The sequence below is a fragment of the Malania oleifera genome, chromosome 11, assembly GCF_029873635.1.
Source record: "Malania oleifera isolate guangnan ecotype guangnan chromosome 11, ASM2987363v1, whole genome shotgun sequence".
NCBI classification, from domain to species: domain Eukaryota; kingdom Viridiplantae; phylum Streptophyta; class Magnoliopsida; order Santalales; family Ximeniaceae; genus Malania; species Malania oleifera.
The window spans coordinates 46639883-46666934 of record NC_080427.1 but is presented as its reverse complement, the minus strand read 5'-3'; the positions used below and the strand labels follow the sequence as shown (position 1 = coordinate 46666934).

Genomic DNA, 27052 nt, shown 5'->3' with positions numbered 1-27052 from the left:
CTTTGGATCAAATAAAATTAATTTAAAAATTTATGAACCAAACATTAAAAACGTAACTTAACTCATCTCGAGTTTATATAGCCCGCAACGGTTTGAAGCCCGCAACAGTCACCTGCGCTCTGGAGTCTTTCAACGGTAACCTGCGCTCCTCCTCCGCAAAGGTATTGTCTGTTCGCGCAAGGAAGGAGGAAGAATGATCGAGGTTAGTCTGAAGCAAATCTCGCTACTTGGAGTAGCGAGATTTGCCACGCGTCGATAGCCGAGTGGATGGTCATTTCAAATCCGAAGCAAATCTCGCTACTCCAAGTAGTGAGATTTGCCACGTGTCAAACGGCAGGTGGCTGAGCATTAAGTATTCGAAGAAAATCTCGCTATTCAAAGTAGCGAGATTTGTCACGCGTCAATACAAGCCCTTCAGTCAAAAGTAAATCTCACTACTTGAAATAGCGAGATTATGTTAGAGTCATTCTTAGAAATATTTTATAAAAAGAGGTATTATTTAATATATTTAAAAAAAAAAAAATCCGGGAAAAACTCCAATTTTTCCTCTTCGCGGAGGCGAACCAGGTTGTAATGATTCAACAAACATCATCTTCTTTGATGGGTGACCGCCTTTGAGTAGGTTAGATCATCGTATTCCTCGCCGTCTGCTTTAATTGGGCGCGAACTGCTGCTGTTATCATTTCCGATTTGAGCAATCCCCAATTTCATCGATATTAATCTCCCTAATCCTGAAAACCCTAAAAATTCAATACGCCAAATCAAACCCAACAAGCCGGTCAAGGAATGGCGAGCTCACTGTTTGGCATTTCGCCCTTGGTTGGTTGGGGAGTGCTGGATAGCCCAGCCAAACCACGCCTCAGGCAAGATTCTTAGTACAAAATTTGAGTAATCTTTGGTTTTTTCCCACCATGATTTTGTTTTACCAAGTAATATCTGATACTGGCGGGACTAAGAAGAATCTGAATCTGTTAGCTCACTTGTATGTTTTGATTGAATTCTTTTTGTAGCTTGAAATTTCGAAGAGCTCAAGCTCTCAGAATGTCTTGTGATTATACTTGCTTCGAAGTAAGTTTTATCTAATTCCATCCTGCTTTCTTATTTTCATTTTTACTTTTTTTAGGGCAGTACTTTGCAGTTTTCTACTAAGTGCAAGATTGTTTATTGTATACATTCAAGTTTAAATAAATATTTGGTATTTTTTAAAACTCATTGGATGAAATGTTGAATACCTCTGCTTGGACAAGCCTTCCAAAACATTTAGTCACAGGGCTTGCTTTATTGGCATTGTACCCATTAACCCTTTGTCTGGTATTATGATAATAAGGTCGTTGATTCAAATTTTTAGTTGAATGATTTGGTGGCTATAAAAAGAAAAAAAACTAGAGCTTTAATTCATGTTTGTCGCTATACTTCCTACAAATAAATGATCTAGAGTTATTTTTATTTGTTCATGTGCTCAATGCCATCTCTTCCACAAGTTAAATGTTTTTTTTTTTTTACTTCTGCATGCATGATGCTATCTTTCCCACAAATTAAATGACCTAGAGCCATTTATGATATGCCAATAAGTTTCAAACCCTGCATTAAACCATTTGCTTCAATGAACCTGACAATGATCTTGTGGTAATTTAGGCATATTCTGCATGATCCTTCTCATAGTGTCCATCTTTATTGCAAACTTAAACATACTGATTTTTGTAAGAAATCCAGTCACCTGTGTGCACACACATGTATATTCCCAGGAGGGACAATTAAGAAGTTAAAGGCAGTAATTGCACACGTAGGTAAATGCTTCCTGTATTCAGGATTTTTTCTGATGGTGCTCCAGGGTCCAGATCCGATAGTTTGCTTCTTGGTGATGTATGATTGCAGATTATGCACACACCTTTGTGTCATGATTTGTGTATACGACACTAACTCAGCCAGGATCTTCTTATTACATGTTATCTTGCATCGCTTACACCCCCTTTTGTTCAGCAGTTATGATTTGCATTTGAAATTTGTCTATGAATCACATAACATTAATTTTTATAATGTTGTTTAAAATAGAGAGAGTGTGTATGTGCCTGTGCAAGTATGCGCAATATCAATATATTTGTATGGGAGTAACTTTAGGATCATACATTATGTCTTAGCAGCTTGTACTTGTTTGTTTTCTGCTTCCCACACCCATCCACTAGGAATTTTAGTTCTGTAAATTGTTATCACGTGCTTCACAAGTGTGTAAATTTTGGAATATAAAAGGACGGTTCTTGAAGTTCTTGTAATGATAGAATTGGTTTTTCTAGATCAGGGATGTTAGCTATCAACCCCCGGGGACACAGCTCAACCTTTTGAATAAAGTTAATTTTTCCCTTCCAGAGAAAAGGTATGTATACTGACACAAAAAAGTTGAAAAGAAAGAAAAGGAAATGCATGTATCTTTTTTGGTCCAATTTTTTATTTTTGTAAATGTTATAGTAAATATAAAGCAACAAGAACAACAAACCAAGCCTAAGTCCCACTTGGTGGGGTTGGCTTCATGAATCCTTTTCCTCCAATTTACACGAATGTCATAGTAAATACAACAGTATATTCTTGAGGACATCCAAGATGCATTGGGATTGATTTGAGGTCTTCCTTTGTACCTTACACCGGGTTGGATATCATTCTGAACAGATTAATATTACTATAAGAGGATTTGTCATCAATTTTCTACATTATTTTTATCTAAAAGAGTCTGACTGCGCAGATGTTTTATTATGCCGTTGGCTGAAATTTTTGTTTGGAAAATCAATGTCTTTAGCTTTTTGCCTTGTTGGGGGCGTTATCTTCTAGTCAACCACCATAACAGTAGCAGCAGATTCTTTAAGTTCTACATGATGGCTAGTTTCTGTTTACTTTTAAGAAAGGCTGTGCCCATTGGATGATTTCTTGATTATTGCTGCAGTTTGGGTTTGATCTTTGGGCGAAGTGGAAGTGGAAAAACTACTCTTTTGCAGGTCTACCGCTTCATGTGCAAGTTATCTTATAGAAATTTTACATTTCATTGTATTAACTTGGTCTTGTATGCTTTTACTTTTACCTTCCTACAGCTTATTGCAGGGCTAAGCAAGCCAACATCAGGTTCCATTTATGTTCAAAGATATGGGAATGATGGCAATCCAAGTCAGTCACCTGAACCGTTGCCTCCTGACGGTGTTGGTGTTGTCTTTCAGTTTCCTGAGAGGTATGAACTATCTAGAGGGGAAAGTGAAATTTCAGTTCATGGAAACCTGGTGGAGCTAAGTACAAACCAGTGGGGGCAAGGGCAATTGCCCCATGAGATTTGAAAATATTTCTTAGTATGTACATGGTATAACCATATAAGGACGCAAAGTTTCATTTAACGTTGCACTCACTCAAAGAGAAAGTGTGGAGTTGCACCTGCTGGATGTGAAAATGTGGAGGCCAAACTCAATATTTGAAACCTTTATGTTATTTTAGGAATTTTAGAAAATCCAAAATGAAAAATACGCACACACACGCACACTACGTCAAGAATGAGCAGTGCATAATGCAGTCCCATAGGGATCAATTTTGGGATATTTCTAGTTGTTTTGCAATTTTGTTAGTACAAATATTTAAGATGTATTTACTTGCTTTGGAATCTTCACAGACTTGTAATTATGTTACTGCCTAGTCTTTGATAGACCTACGGCATTTGTACTATCTTAATTTTCCCAGCTGATTTTTATTTTTGTGCTAATTAGACATATACAGGGATATTGATGTGATTTTTTTGAGGCTCCCACAGTTTAATCAGTGCTTTATTTTTTTACTTTTATGCTCAAGTTTCTAAACTTTTTTGGATAAGTAATTTTAAGTTCCTATTATTTTGTTAATGGCTGGATGTCTTCTTTTAATTCTTTCCTTTCAGTTTTCTTGTCCATCCTTTTCTGCTATCTTTTTGTTCTTGTCATCTGATCTAGTTACTCATTAATATTTATGTGTGGTAGTTATTAAAATATTTATGCGGACTACTTTTTATTTCATTAGCTTTTAGAGGGCTTTTTTTTTTTGTTTGTGTAGCCATAGGTTTGTTTATGTAGATTTTTGTATGCATAAATTAAAACAGTGTGCATTTGTTGTTCTCCTTACCATAATGATCATTATGGTTAAGACTTAAAAGGAGTTTCAGTTGTAACCATTTAAGAATATGGTATTTTGGGGGTTAGATATTTTGTGGCAGACAATGTGCTTGATGAAGTTATGTTTGGGTGGCCACGGGAGAGGGGTGGTCTTCAGTTGAAAGAGCAGCTTGCTTCACGACTCCAGAGAGCTTTTAATTGGGTAGTTATGCTCATCTCACTTGATCACAGTTCCTTTAAGTAATTCTGCGTTCAGTTTCTGACTTATATTGACAATTTCTGGGTTTTGGTTGCTACATTATGTCTTTGCCTTTATTTTAACCTTAGGTTGGACTCGATGGGATCTCCTTGGAAAAAGATCCCTACTCCCTAAGTGGTGGCTACAAACGCCGGCTTGCCCTAGCAATTCAATTAGTAAGACCAAAACTAACTTGACATGCACACTAGCCTTAAGATGCTAAGCCATATTGTCTTGTAAGATCAACGTTTTTGTACCTTTTTATTGTTGTGGCCATACATGAGTAAATTTTTATTTACTCTACTCTTCAGGTACGAATTCCAAATTTACTGCTATTAGATGAGCCTCTTGCTGGACTTGGTATGAGATGCAATCTATGCTCTTTGATTTTTTACATTTTCAAATATGGATGCTATGTGAAGCAGTATGTTTTTTTTGACAAACTTGGTTCTTTAGAGCTTACTAATGTTGCAGAATTACTTTTCTTAGCTGGTAGTCATGAGTCATGAGAGGCCTTTTCTGGCTCTTTCAAACCTGTAGTTCAAAAGGTTGGCAATCATGACTTATTTTCACATGGGATTTGATTATGTTTTAGTTTTGAACTGGGCCTCTAAATTGCAAATTTAAATTCATTGTTTTGCCTGGAAATCCGGTGTCCATTAAAAGTTCTATAGTAACTTAAAAGGGTTGGTATTACCCTTGTACTTCCTATTATTTTTCAATGCCTTGAACTTAGGCTTACTTCATTTATTATCTCACCTTTTCCAAATCAGTGAAGTAAATTTATTATTATTATTTTTAACCTTTCAAAAGAAAAAAATCTTTATTTTCGATGCTTCCAAAATATCAGATTGGAAGGCTCGTGCGGATCTTGTGAAGCTGCTAAAGCATCTAAAGAAAGAATTAACTATACTTGTTGTCAGCCATGACCTCAAGTAAGTTTATGCCTTTTTACTTTCATCTTCTAAGTTAATAACTGTTTGTTATTATCATCATTTTTTTCTTTTTCTTATTATTGTGTTCATAACTGTTAAGATTTGATTAAAATGAATGACCTAACTTGAAGATAGGTCTCTCCCTCTATTTATAATACAAATTAAATACATCCTAATGACATTAATACCCTTGCAAACTCTTTTAATTAACATACTAACACACTCATTAATAGTAATACTAAAAGAGATAAATAACCACTAACACTCCTCAAGCTAGAGCACAAATGTCATATGCTCCTAGCTTGTTATAAATGAATTTAACACGAGCACCCCCCAACGCTTTGGTAAACAAATCCGCAAGTTGCATGTGCGACTTCACATAAGTGGTTGTAATGAGCTTCTGCACAAGTTTCTCTCGAACAAAGTGGCAATCAACTTCAATGTGCTTCGTCCACTCATGAAAGACCGGGTTGGAGGCAATATGAAGAGTAGCATGATTGTCACACATCAACTTCATAGGTTGAGAATGCGAAAAGACCAATTCTTCCAACATGTTCTTCAACTAGACAAGTTCACAAGCAGTGTGAGCCATAGCTCTATATTCTGATCCAACACTTGACCTTGCCACCACAATTTGTTCTTACTCTTCCAAGAAACCAAATTACGACCAACCAAGATATAGTACCTGGTGGTGGATCTTCGATCGGAAGGGGATCCAACTCACTCTACATCTGTACATCCATGGATATAAGTGTGACTCAGACTTTCCCAGGTTTAGCCTTGAGATATCTCAAAATGCGAATTACTGTGTCCTAATGACTTGCCTTCAGAGAGTTTATAAATTGACTCACAACACTTGTTGCAAAAGATATATCTGGTTGAGTGACTGTGGGATAATTCAACTTTCCAACAAGTCTTTGCTATTATCTAGGATTAGGTAGCAAATCACCCATATCCAGTATTAACTTGCTGTTAGGATCCATGGGTGTATCAACCAATTTAGATTTTAACAAGCCAGTTTCACCCAACAAGTCAAGAACATACTTTCTCTATGACATAGTTCCGATACAAGATCTAGATACTTCTATACCCAAGAAGTATTTCAATGGTTCCAAATCTTTGTTCTGAAACTTAGTCTGTAGAAAAAGTTTGAGGCTTTGAATACCTTTATCATCATTACCTATAATACCAATATCATCCACATAAACAACAAGAAGGATCCTACCCGATGAAGTATGATGATAAAATACAAAATGATTGACAACACACCATCGAAGACCAAACTCAAGTACTACAACACTAAAACGACCAAATCATGCTCTAGGTGACCGTTTTCAACCATATGAAGCATTTTTGTGCCGACAAACTAAGACTGCCCCCCTGAGCAACAAACCCAAATGGTTGCTCCACATAAACCCCCACAAGGTCACCATGCAAGAAGGCATTTTTCACATCTAATTGATGCAAAGGCCAATGGTAAGTAGTAGCAAGGAGATGAACATAAGTACTGATGTAAGTTTGGCAACCGGAGAAAAAGTATCAGAATAATCCGTACCATACACTTAGTGTATCCTTTAGCAACAAGACGGGCCTTTAGACAAGCCACATAACCATTAGGGTTGACTTTCACAATGTAAACTCAACGACAACCAACCGCAGACTTGTCAAGATGAAGAGGTACCAAGCCCCAAGTACCATTATCATGTAAAGCATTCATCTCTTCAACCATAGCATCCCTCCACCCAGAATGGGCTAAGGCTTCCGAAATAGATTTAGGAAGGGTTGTAGATGATAGAGTAGTAACAAAACAATAATAGGAGGGTGATGAGGAGTTTCAAGAAATATAGTTGGAAATGGGATGTTGAGTGCATATGAGTTTACCTTTGCGAACGACAGTAGGAGGATTATCATCATTGGAAGTATGATCATCAGATGAGGAAACCAAAGGCATGGTAGTAGAAGTTATGTGGGACTCTCTTCCTTGGAGCCGCCGTCATGAATACACCTGCAAATTAGGATGATCAAAATGATAAGAAAGACTCGAACTACATGGAGACTCAGATGGTTGGTTGCACAAGGAAAGCAACGTAGAATTTGGAAGATTAGGCAAAGGAAGAGACTCATCGAGCTCAGAAGCACTCAGTGATTGGATGTAGTAAGGTGTAGACTCAAAGAAGGTAACATCGGTAGAAACAAAAAAGCGATGCAGCATAGGATTATAACAATGATATCCCTTTTGAGTATTTGAGTATCCCAGAATAACACATTTTATAGCACGAGAATCCAACTTATCCACCTGAGGAGTTAGTTGATGAGCAAAGGACGCACATCCAAATATACGAGGAGGAAGAGAAAATAAAGGTGAATTAGGAAATAGAATGAAGTAGGGAATTTTATCACTAAGAACAGAGGATGACATTCTATTGATCAGATAACAAGCAGTAAGTACAACATTACTCCAAAACGCTTTAGGTATATGCATTTTATAAAGTAAGGTGTGAGTGATTTTAAGAAGATTTCTATTTTTTCGTTCTACAATCCCATTTTGTTAAGAAGTGTGGGCACAAGATGATTGATGAACAATACCAAACTTTTGAGTCGTTATATGTAGCAGCGATGTAGGAAACAAATATTTGGGATTCAAAGATTCCATCCCAACACTCACAAATCAACTATCGCACTAAAAACAAGAACAATCAAAACTAATTGGGACAATCACAAACTATGTGAAGCATTGACATAACAACATATGAGGTGAACAACTCACCAATGGATATTGCACTGCCACAACACTCACAAATCAGCAACCACACCAAAAACAAGAAGAACAATCAATAATCGGGACAATCACAAACTATGTGAAGCACCGACACAACCACGGAGGAGGTGAACAACTCACTAACAGATATAGCACTGCCATAGCCCCACAACTGGACATACGAATGCTGCCACGGCTCCAAAAAAACTCACAAAGAAGCCTTCACAAACTCTGAACAGAAATTAACAGAATATTGTGCATGCATGGTCGAAAAAGGTTGAATTTTTTAGCAGAGCTTGATAATATAGCCTAAAGAAGGAATCACAGCATGGCAGAGGAAAAAAGAAGATAAAAGTGCCCGGAACTTCACTCACGCGCCGCTGTGTGGGGTTGGCCCTGCTGGAATTTGGTAGGTGCACGAGGGCACGTGGGGTGTTCTCCGGTGATGGGGTAATTGTGGGGTGGGTCGTCTGGGGGGGCGGGGGGGGGGGGGGTGGTGTTCTGTTTATGGGTCTATGGTTGGATTTATGCAATAATATGGGATGGAGGTGGATCTTGAAAGAACAGTTGCGGGAATGGTGTTTTCCGGCGATGACCAAGAGGAATAGGGTTTAGGTTGGATCACACTCTTATACCATGTTAAGATTTGATTAAAATGAATGACCTTACTTGAAGATAGGTCTCTACCTCTATTTATAATGCAAATTAAATACATTCTAATGACAATAATACCCTTACTAACTCTCACTAATTAAGATACTAACACACTCAATAATAATAATACTAAAAGACATATATAACCTCAAACAGTTAGAAAATTTAAACATGTGTTTACCTAACTATAGAAGAAAATCTTTAGTTCTTATTTGTACAAAATTGTAACATAGGTTTCTAATGTTAATCTATATATATTTTAAACATAACACTTCAGCATGATCATGCTTATTTTGCTTATATATTTATAATATGTTTGCTAGTAGATCACATTGTTGTTTAAATTAAATTTTGAAAAGAAAAGGTTTAATGGTACACAAAAAGACAATGCAATCCTTATTGACATAAAGTGAGTTCAACATATCAAGTTAGTATATGAGATTATGTATAACTATAGTAGGTTATTAGTCATGTTGCTACCATGTTTTAAAGTCACATGTAGATACAATATTTTATTTTGTGATAAGGTTATGAAAAAAGTTATTATTGTTAAAAAGATATGTTTTGACAAGATGTTTAGCATTTTCCTATCTTGTAGAGATTTTTTAATAATTTAATTTTACAAGATGCATCTGTAAAGCATGTAAAAATTTTAATATATTAAATTATTTATTTATTTTTTTGTATGGTAAGGTTATAATTTAATTTGTGTATAAAATTTAATTTTTATAGGAGGAATATTAACTCTTTGTATGTCATGTATTTTTTTGAGTCATGCTTTTGATTTATAAAAAAAATTAAACTAACATTTAATTTGCTTACATGGGCATCTATGAGTAAAATTTAATAGTTTTAGTAGACGACCCCTGTAAATATTAGTAATTAAACATTTATATAACTTAGTGACTTGTTAACTAAATAGACTTTCTTTACTTGGGTTCAAACCTTAACGTATTTAAAATAAACTTTCCAATTTATTTTGTCACTTGTAGTTGATTTGGTCGTTCTTTCAAAGATAAGGATATTTTTCTTCAAACTCTCTCTCTCTCTCTCTCTCTCTCTCTCTCTCTCATACGTAAATATAGTGGTAAGAGTTTTGCTTATGTATCATGGTGTATATTTCAGGGAGTTAGCAGCTCTAGTTGATAAGTCTTGGAAAATGGAAATGGGTGGATTTCTTAAGGAAGAGCCTTTGCCAGTTTAATTTTGTGGTCATACCATTTGTGCCTCATCAACATGTGATGCTATGAGGTTTGTCCCTAATTCTTTTTGTTTTTTAGTTACTTTTTATTCCTGGAAGATTGAATGTATGATGTAATATTTGACAGGGTAAAGATAATAAAAACATATATTTTTTAATCTAGGAATCTATACCCCTCACAATAGTTCTCCCTTTTCATGTGGCTTATTGTTTTCAAATGGGTTTTGGCGGAAAAACTTGAGGCTGGCTTATTCAAACAATTGAACTGCAAAAGGCATAAAGATGAGTATTAGTCCTTCACAGGGATGTGATGTGCCTAAAATCAAAATCTCTAAAGCTGGTGATGTGGTCATTTTAGTTCAAGTTCTTGGCATTGCAAATGTGAATGATAATATTGACTTTGGACAAAATATTGCACACACACCAGTGCTGATGTCCTGTACAGCTTAGAGGTAGAGCCAAGGCAATGAAGGCAAATATGGGATGACAGATTTAGTTTTCTTTTTATTGCCTTGGGACAATTGAATTTCTTCATGGAGTTCTAGTTGTTGTGATACCATAATAAATTTTGACAATTCAAACTACACTTCTGGATTATTGAAGCATGTTGACTAATCAGGAAGCTTACATGAAAACATAAGTGACCAGAGTTTTACTATCACACTGGAATTTATTTTCGCTCGAGTTTATCTATTAAATAATCACTCACAACAAAGTTCATACAAGGCAAATGATCTTATCATACACCATATTCACACGTCTTACTTGATGAGGATGATGGCTGAACTTCTTCTTTCAACTTTCATCTACCTTTAGAGCTCCAACACGAGGTCTACGATGTTGATGAAAGAGGGCATTAGAATATATGTTAGCAAATGTAATTATTGTAAAAATCAATCTCACAGCATATATAGTTTTGATCCTCAAATAATTGGTTCTGCAGGTGTGGAAAATATGCTAAAGAGTGATTATCATGTTAAGGTTCAATAAATCTTCAAGCATCCTTGACGTTGTGCCCACACACAAATGCATAATAATGCTCAGTCAAGACCTCAGTATCAGCTAATTTGTTGGCTCACATGAAGCCATAACAAATTTTTTCAGTTGTTGAATTGAAAGTCCATCTCCTTGCTAGCTTGCTAATCAGATTTGGGCCCCATCCAGAATCAGATGGGCGTCATTGATGCTGTCAAGTATTTTTAAATTGTTGGAAAATCTCAAAATAAAAGTAAATTTTGACTGCATTGTTGGCATGCATTATCGGATCTAGCCAAAATTCAATTAGCAAGTTAGGAATAAGATGAGCTTTCAATCTACCAGTTAAGGTTATTTTTCTTAATGCCATATGGGTCCCACAAGAAAAGCTGTCACCACATTTCTTTGGATTGAAAAAAGAAGATTTATTTAGAACGGAGAAAACTCAAAAGGGGAGGATGAAGCTTCCTCCAAGAAAACTAAAAAAGAACAAAATGGCTATTAGGGAAAAGAAGAATTACATCAAGGCAGCCCTAAAATCCCACTGCTAAGCCCCCAAGAAATTTCCCTTAAAATCCCAAAAGATATGGCTCAGAAAGAAGCTAGGAACACAACTCTATCACAAAGCATAGGTGGAGAAGTGAATCCTAGAGTGTCCTTTGGTTCCTCTCTAAGCACAGCACCTAAATGACAGCAAGCATACCTCCACAAAACCTCCTCTTTCTGTCCCTCCCAAACCAATTGAACTCAAATCTTCATGAAATCCTTATATGAACACACACACACCTCACCCAAAAACAATTTACTTTACAGCCGCCCAGCAACCTCATGATGTAGAAGAAGGTGGGTGTTCTTCTCCTGTGAAGACTTGCATGTAAGACATTTCTGAACTATCAGCCTTTTAAGGTTTCTTCCCCGGAATAAAACATTAGTATTCAGTCTCTTAAAAATCAAACTCCAAGTGAAGGCTTTAACTTGAGAAATAAATTTTGCTTGTGAAATTATTCTGTCCAAGAGAGAAAGTACAGGATGAAGAGGCTTTCAACCTGTACACGATGACAAACTTAAATGAAAAGAAAGCATGGACCACTCACTGCCCAAATCCTCACATCTGCCTTTGAATGACAGATTAAGAGAGTAAGGACCTCCAACAGAAGATCTAACTTCTCCAGTTCCCTATCATTGAGATTTTCTAAAGAAATGAAAATCCCAAGAAACATAATCTCCCTCGAAAGAACATAAAGAAGGAACAGAAGCGTCGTGAATATACAAAAATTTATGTTAAGTTGAGGGAAAGCAAGAAACAAAGGAGCATTCCCAATCCAAATTTCCTCCCAAAAACACATAGAAGAACCATCCCCAGCTTTACCAGAAGTAGAAGAGGAAAAAAACAAATGGGAAACTTAAGAGATGAACTTCCAAGGACCTGTGCTTCTAGAATTAGCATAATCCCTGCCATCCCAGGGATTCAAATGAAGGCCATACTTGTTATAACCTTGTGCCACTATGAACCAGGTTTCAGGGAATTTCCATAACCATGTACCTACCAGGGAAATGCTGTTGGACACCAAATTGCCAAGACCCAAAGCTCTCTACGCTTTAGATCTGCTAACAATCTCCCAAATACCATATGATCTCTTTTCCCATCCATAGTGTCTGACCATAAGAATTCCTGTATAATCCTTTCAATTCTCTCAGCTACAGCTACAGTAGCCCTAGGTGAAGACAAAAGATGAATAGGAATACTGAAAAGACAAGAAGAAATTAATGAGTGGAGCGTTATGTATTTATTTTTATTTGTTGGTATGAATCTATCAATTGTATATCAATTTCAATGACTAGCGTTGCAAATGAACCTATCCATTCATCAACAGTTTGGGGACATAGTTTGGTAAAAGATCATTTAGGTCCATTCGCATACATAAATGACAACCTCATTTTGAAGATTGTTTATTATGAGCTGAGCTTAAATAAGGTTGAGCTTGAGCTCAGCTCATTTAGGCTTGTGAGCTATTCGTTAATAGCTCTTAAGGCATGTAATTTTTTTCCTCTTTTTATTTTCCTTTCTTTTCTCTCCTCTTTCCTAGGTTTACAATCAAATTGAATCATTTACCAAAAGCTTGGAGGCTCTGCTCAATAAAACTCATTTCAGCTTGTTTATTTACATGAATGACTAGTGCCGAGACAGGTTTTAAAGCTCATTTGAGTGATGAAATAAGCTTAAACAAGATTAAGCTATGCTCATTTTAAGCTTTTTAATGAACTGAGCCTGACTCATAGGCTTGTATAATAAATGTAACAGACCAAAGCTCATTTTGAAATTCCTTCTTTAAATGAGCCAAGCTTGAACATGTCAAAAGATCAACTTGGCTCAGCTTGGTCTAACTGCAGCCCTAGGAGGTAGGATCAAATTTGATTAGAGGCCAACACATTTTATTACTGTTAACCCATGCAAGAAGACAACCTTCTCTACATATCATATGGAAACATTTTAAAGCATCCGTGACCTGTCAAAAGAAGGGTTGGTGGGTGGGGTGGGTTTATTTTCTAAAGGCCCCCGCGGGGGGGGGGGAGCTGGGGCATCATCACTTATCAAATGTCAGATGGTCTGTAAAAATGCTTATGCAGAGATTTCTAAATAGAACATGTGGATTAGCATGTCAATGGTATCTATGATACTTCTGCTGTCATGAACATATTCATTGGTACATTGAAAAAAAAAATTAAAGATAACATCAAGATGTCAATAATTTTGCTACATGTATCTCTGGATCATTGGTTGAATATCAATGATATCTTTGACCCCAATTGATTTATTTTGTAATGATATATGATTTTTTTTTTTCTTCCAGCTTCTCCTTGAGCTTTAGCTTCTTGTGTTCCTAGGGGTGCTTCATATTGCATACACATAAATTTTCTTTATTGAGGGCAAGATGCATATTCATATGCACGAGGAAAGAAACATGTAAAAGTATTGAAAACATATATACTGTTTATATTTCCTACAGTCAGTCGGACACAAATAATAATTGTTTCATACACTTCAATTAAAAGAAGCCAAAAGAAAATGCATTTTAGTGCATCATTACAATTGATCTCCTCATACATCTTTAAAGTTCACATATAATTATTTTTTCTCATACTTGTGCCAGAGGAGAAAATTTTCTCCTCCTAATACATACTTTGCAACTATAGTAATAGAGGAAGTTATAAATGATAAAGGTTATTGTAGGAGGAGAATGTCTTGAAGTGAGGGCATACTGATAGTGAGAAGTAGCTTTTGAGTGTGGAGATGATCTTCTTTTACATGAATGGCAAGAATTATGAGGTTTCACACATTTTGGACTCCTATGGTTGATCTAGGATGGGCCAACATTTCTAAGAAAGTGGAAAAAGGTAAGGAGGCAAGGGCTCTAGGCTCTACTGGTTAATAATGAGACTGCGCAGTATTCTTATAGTAGATGGGTTATTGACTAACTGCGAGTGGAAGTGTCTCTGGGGAAGTCTGCATGAAGAATATTTTCTGAATCTTTTGAAGAGTTTGATAAACTATGATGGACAAGCTTTGAGTAAGGGGTTTCTTAATAAGCATACTAAATTTGTAATCTCTCTTTCTCTCTACCTCTCTTACTTTTCTGTCTTTTAGGGACTTCCTGCTGCCAACAAGTTTGTACTTTCTCTTCCCTTTCTAATAATATTTCTTATTTTATTAAGAAAAGTTATTATTTTATAGAAATTACCTAGCAACCTGCTCTTTCTTAGTTTACTGCATAGTATGGGGGCCATAAACATACTTTTAGTACGGCAATTTTCTAATATTTTACTCATGATTTTTTTGTTGAAATTTCAGTAAGGGCCCGTTGCCGTGGACATGCACCACTGGGTATCTCTTTCAATGTTCAAAGGGTCTGGAGGGCAGTTCCTTTTGTAATTTTTTCTTTTTCTTAGGTTAGGATGCAGCTTCTTTTCTTATTTCTTAATAACTTCTTTTTCTATGAAAAAATGAATTATTGAAAAATGTTAATAGAAAATTATGGAATTTTCATAGAATAGGTTATTCAAAATATATATATTATTAATTTTAAATTTTAATATATGTTTGCAGAACTATGATTTCATAGAATAGGATGATAGAAAAAAGGACTATGGATTATAGAATTTACTATCTAATAAAAATGCTATTCTTTAGAAAAGAAAAAAATTGTTGATAGATCAAAATAAAGAAATAATTAGGATTCGTGATTTTTCATGTCTATGTGGAGGTTAGAATGTAAGCCTCCTAAGAACTGTATGATGTTGAGCTTGTGGTTGCATATTAGACTTCCTGTGTCAGCATCTTTGTTTTGTTTTGGTATTATATGCTCAGTCACACTTTCTCACATGTATAGCACCAGTGCTGCAGCAGAACTAATAAACCATAGCTGCATATATTTTGTTGTTTATGCGTTTGCATCCATGGCACCTTAAATAATTAAACAATGCAAATACTGACAACCAAAAGTGAATGCTCATTTGTTAGTTCTTCTATAATTTGGGTGGTCAAAATTCAGGAGATGTTTACGAAGGCAAGTGTGGTGCATAAGTTAAGCATTTGTACTTACAGTCTGCATCTGTTTTGATCCAGTGTTCCCTACTCCCACTTGTACCTCTGGTGCTGAGTTCAGATTCAGGGAGATTTAAGTTAGTCTTGTGACAAGGAACCCCTTCCTTTGATACAGATATATGAGAGAACCTTCTGTTGTCTTCATCCAGGAACTTCAGGTCACCATTAACATGGCTGTTGTAGTAGGGATTGTTCGTGAGCTCATATGTTTTGGACTCATTGTATGCTTTTGCATCCATAGTGCTTTCAGGATGAATTTTTCTGTGGAATATGCGTAAGACCTGCATATAATACATAGAAACTAAAACACCAACTAAAGAATTGTAATTTATTAATTTATAGGCCTTGATTATTATTGTTATTATTAATAAAATAGTTTGTCTTAAAGGCTAAAATGTTATAGTTTTAGTGATAGTCAAAACATTATTTTCAAGGGACATCTCCTAAAAGTGAAAGGGACTTCTCCTAAAAGTGAAAGATGCACTGATTGGTCATAATTATAAGAGTCTTCTGAATGGATGCTAGGATTGTCAGATGGTGTGACTTGTCTATAGAGCCCCCTTAAGAAGTGACTAATTAATATTGGTGGTGGTTTTATGTGTTTTGAACTGGATATCATAAGAAGGTTTTGTACTTTACTCATTATGGTTGAACTACATAATTGAAAGATACTTGGTATAACACCCTTTGTGAGTGGAGAATATAGGAAGCAGCCATTTAGATTCCACTATGCATCATATATATTGGTCAATAGGCAGGAGAATCAAATTGTCAATACTATCTGATTCATTTGTCCATTTCAGTTCCCTGGGAGCATTGTTATTGAGGAGCTCTTGTACTGCATTTATATTGGCTGTATAGTTATGAACTTACGATTAATAATTTTGATCTAAGGTTTATATGGACGTCAGTCGGACTAATTGCTAGCTGTTCTGTTATCTAGTGCCATGAGACCCACCTTATTAAGTTTTCTCTTGGTTGAAACTGAATTAGCAGCAGCATCACCAGAATAAGTGGTAGAGCTCCTTGTAGAAGCATGGAGCTTTTTTAGCATCTTCTTCATGAGATGCATCGCAGATTTATGTGTTCTCTTGCTTTGCACATCCCCTTTCTCGCATTTCACTGTGGAGTGATCGTCTGCTATTTTACTTTTTTGAAAAAGCTCTCCAAGTGATGCCTTCTCTTTCTTTACCTCTGGTCTTGTTTCTGGTATTTCAATTGCAGACCCAAAAAAGTATCCTTCAAGTGGACAGACTACTGGCTTTTCACCCTCTTTAATGCCAGCTCCTTCAACTTGTTTGCTGCTGAGTCTTATTGTGCTAACATGACTGTTCCTCCCTGTTGGTTCCTTGCACCGTTCAGTTTTAGCTTCAGTCTCAATAAACTTTTCCAGCTGTTCATTGATGAGCTTCAAGTCATTGTCTATCATCTCTGTTTCATTCTCCATTATGTTCTTGAAAGACATGGCAAATGTTGGTGTTGTAGGATCTTGCAACATTAGTTCTGTACCAAGAGTTCCGATGGTGAGAAAACCTTGGAAGAGCTCAGAGATGTCTGTAGATGATTCTTCTTCAAAATCATCTTCCACTTTTTTCGCTGCAAATTCAGCAGATGATTTTTGACATTCCTTTTGGTTCTGGTTCAAGGGTCTGAGGTCAAAGCTTGGGTTTGTGCAGTGTTGTTGGTCATTAGGTGACTGTTGCGTTGCAAGGCATGTACAGGAGTTCCCTGAAACCCGATGTTGAAATGAATTAGCAGTTCAGGACATTATGAAGGTTTCTGATGAAGAGGACCATAATGGTCATTTTTTCCCCATGCATTGATATATGGAATGTATCCGGTCTGGTGTTGCAGCCCTCAGGGACACATGAACATGTTGAAAAGGTTGGTTAATATGAAAATAAGTGGGCTTGAAACACCAAAATATGCAATTTTTGCCAAGTTGGTTTCTGATATATGCCAGAAAAATCTGGCAAAATTTTTTGGTTGATAGACTGGCTATGATAGTCTAGCTGGTCAGAGGTTCACATAACTTACCAACATGCATGGAACTTTAATATATTTTAGCAAACTAATATGAAGAATTACTTTATTGAGTGGCTGAGCCACTTCAATAGATTTTGAAGCATAAGTGTCGTCTTAGAAATTGAGTAGTGATAATTTTTGTGGAGTAATTAATGTAAGTCTTCAGGATGGTTAGGACTGTAAAAGTGGATAAGGATGGTGACAATACCAATTGTGAAATCCTTGCATGGGTCGATGTTATTTTGCCATAATTTATGGTGCACCCAGCGCAGCAACTGCAAAATGATGGGCAAAGATGAAAAGTTAAAGAGGATTAGAGATCTTTATGACATTCTAATTTTAGTAGTGATTGGACTCACCTTCATCTTGATCTTCTTTTAGAGGGCTTGATGTTAGACTACTTTGGTTACCATGGGAGACAGGGATAGAGATCAACTGAGATGTGTGTGGGAAATGGGATTGTGAAAACGAGAGATCCAGGGGGTATAAAATGAGGAAATAATGGAGGTTCTTTTTTTATGATTGTTAATGAATTGGAAAATTAGTTGCTATAAAGAGTCTGAAGAAAAGTTGAGCAGAGAAAACATAAAGAAAGATACAAGATTGTGGTTGTCTGCTGCCTTTTAAAATCAAATGCTGGAAAAACCGGGAAGTGATTTTGAGACCCACAATTAGTTGGTGCTAGGATTGCTATGTCCATAACTGCAGCCTGGAGTAGATTGCATGTGCTCAATTAGCTATAGATTGGAAAAAATATTAGTATGTAACTACAAATGTGTCTATCATGTTGGTCACACGTTGATGAAATGATGCATCTAGATCCACACAGACACATTTGATTGTGAACAGAACCTTGATGACTGAGCATGGAGATGTGGACAGAATCAGGCCTGTTTATACACCCCATTTATTTCCACAATAATGATATATAATGTCATCCTATATTTGAAATTATTTTACAACATATTTGCTGGGGAGATGCCCACAGTGACTGAGAATTATAAATAGACTTATATTTGGAAGTAGTTGGCTTTGATAATTTACTTTATGATGATGGCTGACTGAGGACATGGAAGGGACTGGATGAATTTTCTATTTTTTAGTAGCCCATGCATGCTTTGGGTGAGCTTATCCTAGCTAAAAGATGCTTATCTGGTTCACCAATGCCACTGATAACTCTATTGAATATTCTATATGATGAGTATACCAGGTATTTTCTGGGCCATTGCAAGTATTGGCTCGTGGTCCAATGTAAGCAACTCTACCACACTCATTCTTATTTTATTTTGTTGTTTGGGCACTTTTTTTTTTTGGTGTGTTTGTTTTCGCGTGCATGTGTGAGCATGGATGTTTTTGTTTATGTGTGTGCGCATGCGTGTGCATGTGTCACCATCCTAGGACTCCAATATGATACTTCCACTCATATTATAGAAATGCATTAATTTTACCGGAAGGGGATTGAACTATGTAAAAATAAATGCCTCTGGTAATTTCAAGAAAAAATGTTGCTCTGGTAATCATGAATTAATTTGAAGCATTTTCGCTTGTGTGCTTTTTAAGCAGTTTATAAGTCGTGGGCTTATAGAAGTTTGTTATGTTTGCACATGGACCATGCAAGCTATATTTTTAGCTGATGCAATTTTGCCACACCTGGGGCCCTGGAGAGAACGGAGCTTCTCCAATCATAACTCTTTTATTGCACAACTCGTACCATCCATAAACAAAAATTCTGCATTGTACTCGTAGCACCTGAGCCATTTAGCCATGATATGTCTATTTCTCACTGTTCACCATCCACTTTATGCAGGCATGGCTGTGTCATTTGATACCTGTGGAAGCTCACCTCTCCGCATGCGATGATTGCTAAATATGGTAGGTGCTACTGTTCAAGGAGCCCACATGCTGGGGTGGCTGCTAGTAGACTACTACACCCCACAAGCATCTCTTAAAGTGAACCGAGGAGAAAGCTGTCATAAGCTCAGAGACAAACCATGAAGCTCAGCATTTATCGTGCTCTATGGTTAGATAATTTTTGTGACAACAATAGTAACAAGTGAACTGTCATCTGTCACTGTATGTATATTGAATTGGTACAATACTTCTATACCAACACGTTGATGCGTATTTTGCCAACTCTGTATATAATATATTCTGGTAGCGTTCTATGAGTCGAGCTGAAGTTGTCAACTACAGAGAGAAAAAAAAATTATTGCAGGGAAGGCTGCCAAGAAGAAAGCTGGAAACCCTAGCTTACCTAGCAAACTTCTGAAAGTTTTCTGTTTTCGTAATTTGTTTTTGATTGATGTTGTTTGTGGTATTACCAAAACAATGATGCCCGAGAGAAGCATTGATTTAGTTGGCCTTCTGAGCTATCTACCCAGGCCAAAATGTCAGTTCCAAAGCCATAAAAAAGATTCAGCTGTTGGCAGTCAATAATGCCTTCGTGCCCTCCATCATGTCAACCATGATACAGGCGATCTGCGGATTAATGCATTTTAATACTACATTTAGGTTTAGTTGGTGGATCCGTAAATGCCCTTTTGAAAAAGGAGTTATGGTTGTAAAAAAAAAAAAAATTACCTTTATCATGAAGAATGAGCTAAATCAATCTCATGAAAATCTATGCAACCCTAAGTGTTTACTTACAATTAGGTAATTTCACTTCATCTCCAATGCATTACCATGAATTTTTCCTGTTTTAACTGTTTGGTGTGCTATTACGGTAAAGGATTTCCTCATAAACAGGGGAATGCAGAGTACCATCTTTGTGTTTGTGTGTATATATTCATATATAACACATTGACCATGAATGATCAAACAACCAGACACGTGTCAAAGTGAATATGTGTGTGCGTGTGTGTGATTTGATTAATTACGACTTCCATCCGACAAAGATTCGATATATGGATATGCATGTTTCAATTTTAATCCAATATTAATCAATGAACATAGCTTAACCTCAATTATAGCAACCATGCAGTTAACCCTTTTGGGTTCCTTCAAGAAGCACGACATTGCATAGGAGGGTAGGGTGAGGTTAGGCATGGAGGCAGTTAGGTATCCTCATTTTTAGCTACCAAACAGGGAGCTAGAAAACAAGGGAATTGCCACTTTTGGAGAGGAAAGAAACAAAAGCTTTCACCTTTCACCACCCATCTCTAGAGCCTCCATCTGCAACCCAACACAAAAGGAGACCCATATGCCAAAAACAAAAGTATTAAAGGGGGAGGTAGGGAGAGAGAAGGTGGGCTGTGGTTCCCAGTTTGTCCTTGTCACAATGAGGCCATTTTTGCCAGCCAACCTTCTATGGACAACATCTGAAATCTCGAGAAAGACTTACATGCTCTGGACTGTACCTTCTGAAATATCGAGAAAGACTTACATGTCTCATGCTATATCATTTGGAATCTCAAGAAAGACTTATATGTCCTAAACTGCACTATCTCAAATCTCGAGAAAGACTTGCATATCTCAGACTGTACCATCTGAAATCTTGAGAAAGACTTATATATTCAGGACTGTTATGTCGTTTTCACTAAAATTATACCGCGTAAATGATGTGTTCTCACACAAACTTACAATCCCTAGAATATCACCTTCTTCACTTCATTTTCTAGGTTTGAACATGTGGAATAACCTAAACACACACACACACACACACACACACACACATATGTGCATAGTTTCATGATGAGATTGAAATTGTTGAAAAAAAGAGACTTGAAAAGAATAATTTATTCACATAGGATTTAGAACATACCAATTGCATGATCGACATCACATTAATAATTGAACCCATACAAGTGAGAGGTATGACTGTCAATGTGAGTTTTTCATCATTTTAGTAGGCACACTTCATATAAGATTTGAAACCCATCAATTGTAGTCACATTAATAATTGGAGCCATACAAGTGAGAAGTATAGTTAGTTGGTAATGTGGGTTTTGCATCGTTTTAGTAGGTGCAAATATTAGGGGTGATCGTTTTAGTAGGTGCAAATATTAGGGGTGTGTTTGAAACTTGGAAAATGTTATGAGAAAGGAAAATATGAAGGGATTCACTCTTCCATATTTGATTTTCAAGGAAAACGAGAAAGTAAAATATATAGCAAATCAATAAATAAAAAAAATTATTTTTAGATGCTATTAACTTTTGTTTCTTAATATTAAATCAAACTTGGAAAAAATTATTTTTTATAGTGTTAAATATAGGAGAAATACAATGAAAAACAAGTATACTTTTTATTTTCCTTTATTTTCTTCAACAAATCCTTGGTTCTAACGAAGTTTAATGATTCTTGAGTGATTATTAATAAATGGTAACTATTTAAGACATGCTCTTTCCCAAAATCATATAAAATTCCAGAATTTGATTTGTTTTAAAAAAATAATTAGGTAACTTAGTCTGCTATTTCTCATATAGCATATTGTGATTGATGGATTTCAAATCTTTTGTTGACCAACCATTCCTTTCAAGTAGTTTCTTGGAGAAATAAGGTATAACTACTATTTATATATATATCTTTTAGAGTTACTATACATAAAATTTGTTGAATTTGAATATTATTTTAGTTTCTAATAGATGTGACTCATGAATTGTAGTAGTCATATCACAAATGTATTAGTAAGATATAAAAAAGATAATAAAAGATTTGAGTAGCATCTCCGCTGTGATACATTTGGATCTCAAGGATGTCATTATATCAACACCATTAGCCAATTGGGCATGGCAAGGAGCATGTTAACTGGTCCTCTGCTAATAGTGGAATTTATAACCCAAGAAATGCCCACAAGTGGTTGACTTGCCTTTCGCTAAATTGAGTTGAAAAGGAGTGACTTTGGATTTAGAAGAACAATTTCACTCAAAAGTTTAAGATGTTTCTTTGACTTGTATATCATGGTTTTCTCATTAATGAACATCATGCAAAGCTAAATTTAACATACTCGGGTTGTTGTGTAAGGTGTAGTAGTGGTGCTGATGATGTTATGCTTCTGCATTGGGATTATCCAAAGGCTAAGGTAGTTTGGTTCGGTTCTCATTCTATGCCCTTCCATCAAGACTTCCTTATTAAAGGTCTTGATGTTTGGTTAAAAGAGAATCTTCCTAAACCCGAAAAGGAAGAATCTTTTTCAACTGAAATAAGGACACTTACTATTACTTGTGAGGTAATTTGGTGGATGCATCATGCATGCTAAAGTCATAAAAATAGAAACGTTCTTCGATGCTTTCTCAATTGTTGCCGACAAAAGGGTGATAAAAGATTGATATGACTTCTAGTCTTTATTACACAAATTTGTCCTCTTGTAGAAGACTACGATATGGCTTTTAGCTTTTGTCTGGAAAATTTGTTCTCTTATGACCAATTAAGTAGAATCCTCTAAACAATCATTAGATGAAGATAAATGTTGACAGTAGCTCTTGATAGAACTTAGACAAACTGGAATTGGATGTCTTATTGGGGATCATTTTGGTAACTAGGTAATTGATTTTTCTAGTTCTATTAAGGAAGTTATTAGTATGGTGGCGGAGCTATATGCAATCCAGTACAACTTGAATTTGGCCTGGGATTTATTAATGTGTCATGTACTTCTTGAATCAGATTCTTTGAAAGCTCTTCAACTTGTGAATACATTTTAGTCATTCTATGTGCATCCTTTACGGCCTCGTATTGCAAATATCAAACATTTCAAATATTTGAATTGAAGACTAATCTATCATGGGTTTTATAATAAAGATAGAAGGTGCCGCCCTCTTTTACCACCAAAAAAAAAAAAAAAAAAACTAATCTATCAACATATCTTACATGAAGATAATCCGTGCACGAACTATGTGGCAAAATAATTTCAACAAACACTTCTTTGGTATTGGATTCTGCATATCTCCCTAATAGTTCGAATTCTCTTCTTGTAGCCAATAAGTTTGGAGTTATTCTTATTTAATAAATTTTATTTTGTAATTCCACAAAGCCAAAAAATAAAAAGGAATTGAAGCATGAACTCTTTATTCTACATTTCGTCACCAACTCATACATTTTTTTAAAAAAATTATAATAACATCACCCTTAGATTTTAGACGAAGTCCTTTTAAATTAATACCCAAATAATATTTTTTAATATGAAATAATTGCACTATTCTCAGATTTTAGATCAATTTATTTTTTAAAAACGAAGAATAAGAAGATGTCAATATCAAATTATCAAATCAGTCTGACAAAAATCCTTGCAAGAAGATTTGGTTGGAAAATTTTAGTGGGCCACTGCTAAGGCCCGGCCCACAGGCTGGGGGGTTGGGCCGAACAATATCCCATGGAGGATCCAGAGGTACTTTCTGGGCCCATTCTTATTCGGATCCTGCATGATGGGATCGAGAGGATTAGAGAAAGGGCTTCGCGGGTCCAAATAAAATACATAGTAAAAAATAAAATAAAATAAAATAAATAAATAAAATAGGTCAGAATATTTGTTGTTGTCTATTGAATTTATTCTGCTTAATTTATGAATAGGTGAGACCGACTAATTACATTCTACGAACAAATAAAAAACAAAATAATTCTTTTTAAAAATAAAATAAAAAATATGTCAATTTACACATGACATATACAAGAAATTAAACTTTAAAAAGAAGTAATGGCCGAGGCTTTTGTCTTTTCTAATATTATCTCTATATCTCCGTGTGAGAAACAACCGGCAAAAATAATGGATATAGTGCAAAACGACTCTTTCACAACTGAACAGTGCCAATCGATTTGTTGATAAGTTCGTTTTCCATCATGATTTGATGATTTATAAGTCATATTATATTTTGTTACCCAACTTGATTGATATTTTTTGGAGGGGAAAAAAACCAACTCATCACATTGATTGCATTTATGTTTTGATGTTGTTTTTATTATGAAATAAATTTTATATTATTAATATATAATAATAAAGAGCGAGCGTATTGTGTCCTTTATATGGACATCATAGGCCAAATGAACGTTATTCCTTTGATTCGTATCGATGAGAATTTGACTCCACGATAAATTGAATAAAAAGCTGCCAAATTGGCCTATTTCTTGCGTGCCAATGGAATTGAAATGAACTGAAGAATGTGAATGCTTTCTAAATAGGAGGGATAAAACTCAAAAGTCTCTGTATAGCATAATTGAAGTTGATGTATCCCTGAATTTGAATTTTGTCTCGGTGGGTCGTTGCTTGAGCTCTCTATGGAGAGGTCTAGGGTTCAATCCTCTTAAGTATTTATTCCTCTCAGATTTTAGATGGGAGAGACCATGAGATAGGGGTGGGAGGTGTCCTTGTACCTTCAGACTCCCTAAACATTACGAAATCAAGAAAGGATGTGACTAGTGTCATAACTCCCTTATGATAAATAACCTTTATGCATAATCGAACTCAAAACCTTCGATTATCGAGAAGCCCTACAAACTCTCCATGTTCACTTGAATTGACCTTTAGTGGCCGTTTATTAAATAATTGTGTTAGCATACTAATATCTTCCTAACAAAATAATTACATTTTTAAACTTAACTTTGACTTGTTCACAAAGCTTTAATTTTTGATGATCCTATGCCTAACTTTGTAATTCAATTAAAATGATAATTAATTAAGATTCTAATCATTTCTAACTAGGGTGGATTGAATAAATATTTGTGATGACTTCATCGCATTAGAATTGCTTACTTGATTTTCAAATAATATAATACAATTCTTCTTCTCAATTTACTTATTTGTTTAATTAATAAATTTTATTTCACTAAATTTATATATTAAATTATATATTTTTCATGCAAGCTTTCTTTTACTAAATATTAAATTTATAAGAATTATATATATTTTACTTGATATGAATATAGTTAAATATGCTTAGGGCTTATTTGTATCATTTCTTATTTTTACTTTTTATTTTTGTTGCTCTATAGTGAATTAAAAAAGTTATGATAACACATTTTTTTTACTTTGCTAGTTTTTTAGTTTCTACTGCTGTTTTTTACGAAAATAAAAATAAAAATATGAATTTTGTTGCTACACAATGTCTAAAAAGTCCAAATAAATAATACCGGGAGAACTATTTCAAAATTAAAAGGGGAAATTACACAAACCCCCCTTATGGTTTAACCAAAAGTCACTTAACTATAATGTTTGTTAGTTTTCTTGATGAAAATTAATAAATTAGATAAAAATGCTATTTGTATGGGTAAAAATGTAAAATGCCTCAAATGATATATGTTCTTTCTTTAAACCTTCAAATAGCAATCAAATTGTTTACTATAGTTCCGTTATTATTAAATAGCTTAGGTATGTTTCTCAAGGCGTATAAGAATACTGCATATGGTAATCACAAGATAATTTGGATATAAAATTAAAATATGAATTCGTGATATTTATTTTAGTGTCTAGTATCAATAATTATGTAATAACCTAAAAACATAGGAGAATAATAATAATAATAATAATAATAATAATAATAATATATTATTATTATTATTATTATTATTAAAAATTAATTAAAATATATTAATATTAATTACATGGGCATTTTAGTACTTAACTCATTTGAATAAAAAATGAGTTAACAGTCTTATAACTTTTCATTATTTTAAGAATTTCTAGAGGGATTAATGATTATGATAAAATCGCATGGTAACTTATTGATTTCGGGTTGAGCCACAAGAAAAGTTTATGTAGTTTTTCCAAGTAAAAATAAAAAAAAGGGAAGGAAATTCAATGTAGTACTAAAAGCTAGACTTTTTTGTTTTGATTAGTGCTCTAGTGCTATGTTTAAATTGACATTATAATAATTTATGATTATGAGTAAATAATTGAAAAATTAACCTTACAAAATTTTAAAACAAATAAAAATATGTTATGCTTGAGCTTCAACCCCCTATTAACCGCAGGTCCTAGATTCGCCGCTGAATTGTTGCATTAGTGTTTTTCATGCAGGTGAAAATAGTAGGTAGGCTTGTAATAGAATTTGCATCTTGCTTAAGATGAATACAAGCCGTTAGATCCACTGAGGCCTATGAGTAAGATGAATTAAGCTGAATTTTACCATATTCAATTATGACTAGTTTTATTATACTTGTCATAATTCATTCATTAAAGTATTGACCAAGCTTGAATTGAATCAAGCTGACCCTAACAATGTTCAAGTAGGCTAATTAAATGTTTGACCAAACTAGACCTTGAACTCAAGTTAAGCTTAAATGAAGCTTGAATATACTTGTTCAAGCTTCTTAATTAAAGTATTGACTAAGTTTGAATTGTAAGAATTGGTTAATTGTAACTTAAAGAAAAGCTTATTTGATAGAAGTTATGAAATGAACATATATAAACACAAACACAAGAGCGTGATGATTTTGTTATATGGGCATCTTTCTATCCTATCGGTAAATGAAGTTGCTCTTGCCCCTTAGTTCTTAAAGCAAAGAGTTAAAATTATATTCATCGAATTGAAAATTTGAGAAATAAAAAAAAGGGTAAAAGACAAAAAGTTAGAAAAGAGTGAGATGAACAAAGTTTGATTTAAGCCTATAACCCTTGGTGTTACAA

The 27052-nt window shown here is 34.9% G+C and overlaps 2 protein-coding genes across 2 annotated transcripts; one reads left to right on the top strand and one right to left on the bottom strand.

The window, feature by feature from the left end:
- Positions 1-486: 486 nt before the first annotated feature.
- LOC131168312 (ABC transporter I family member 11, chloroplastic) lies at positions 487-19669 on the top strand. The gene is made up of 11 exons (XM_058127642.1): positions 487-863; positions 1011-1068; positions 2292-2371; positions 2933-2984; positions 3078-3211; positions 4200-4314; positions 4440-4526; positions 4662-4710; positions 5201-5285; positions 9823-9948; positions 19309-19669. The coding sequence occupies exons 1-10, from the start codon at positions 787-789 to the stop codon at positions 9899-9901; spliced, it is 816 nt and encodes a 271-aa protein (XP_057983625.1). The 5' UTR covers positions 487-786; the 3' UTR covers positions 9902-9948; positions 19309-19669.
- Positions 10491-17866, bottom strand: LOC131167497 (protein LAZY 1). Its single transcript, XM_058126299.1, has 5 exons — positions 17861-17866; positions 17710-17776; positions 16435-17204; positions 15475-15757; positions 10491-10730 (listed from the first exon to the last, which is right to left on the bottom strand). Exons 1-5 carry the CDS (start codon positions 17864-17866, stop codon positions 10711-10713), a joined length of 1146 nt encoding a protein of 381 aa, XP_057982282.1. The 3' UTR covers positions 10491-10710.
- Positions 19670-27052: the final 7383 nt, after the last annotated feature.

Excerpts from the sequence above, each read along its gene's own strand:
- LOC131168312 (XM_058127642.1), top strand. The coding sequence starts at position 787 with ATGGCGAGCTCACTGTTTGGCATTTCGCCCTTGGTTGGTTGGGGAGTG. Across the intron at positions 2,372-2,932 it reads TTTTCCCTTCCAGAGAAAAG|TTTGGGTTTGATCTTTGGGC; the intron begins GTATGTATACTG and ends TTATTGCTGCAG. Across the intron at positions 4,527-4,661 it reads TTGCCCTAGCAATTCAATTA|GTACGAATTCCAAATTTACT; the intron begins GTAAGACCAAAA and ends TCTACTCTTCAG.
- LOC131167497 (XM_058126299.1), bottom strand. Across the intron at positions 17,205-17,709 it reads ATGCAAGGATTTCACAATTG|GGAACTCCTGTACATGCCTT; the intron begins GTATTGTCACCA and ends ATCGGGTTTCAG. Across the intron at positions 10,731-15,474 it reads GATCAAAACAGATGCAGACT|ACCTCGTGTTGGAGCTCTAA; the intron begins GTAAGTACAAAT and ends TCAACATCGTAG.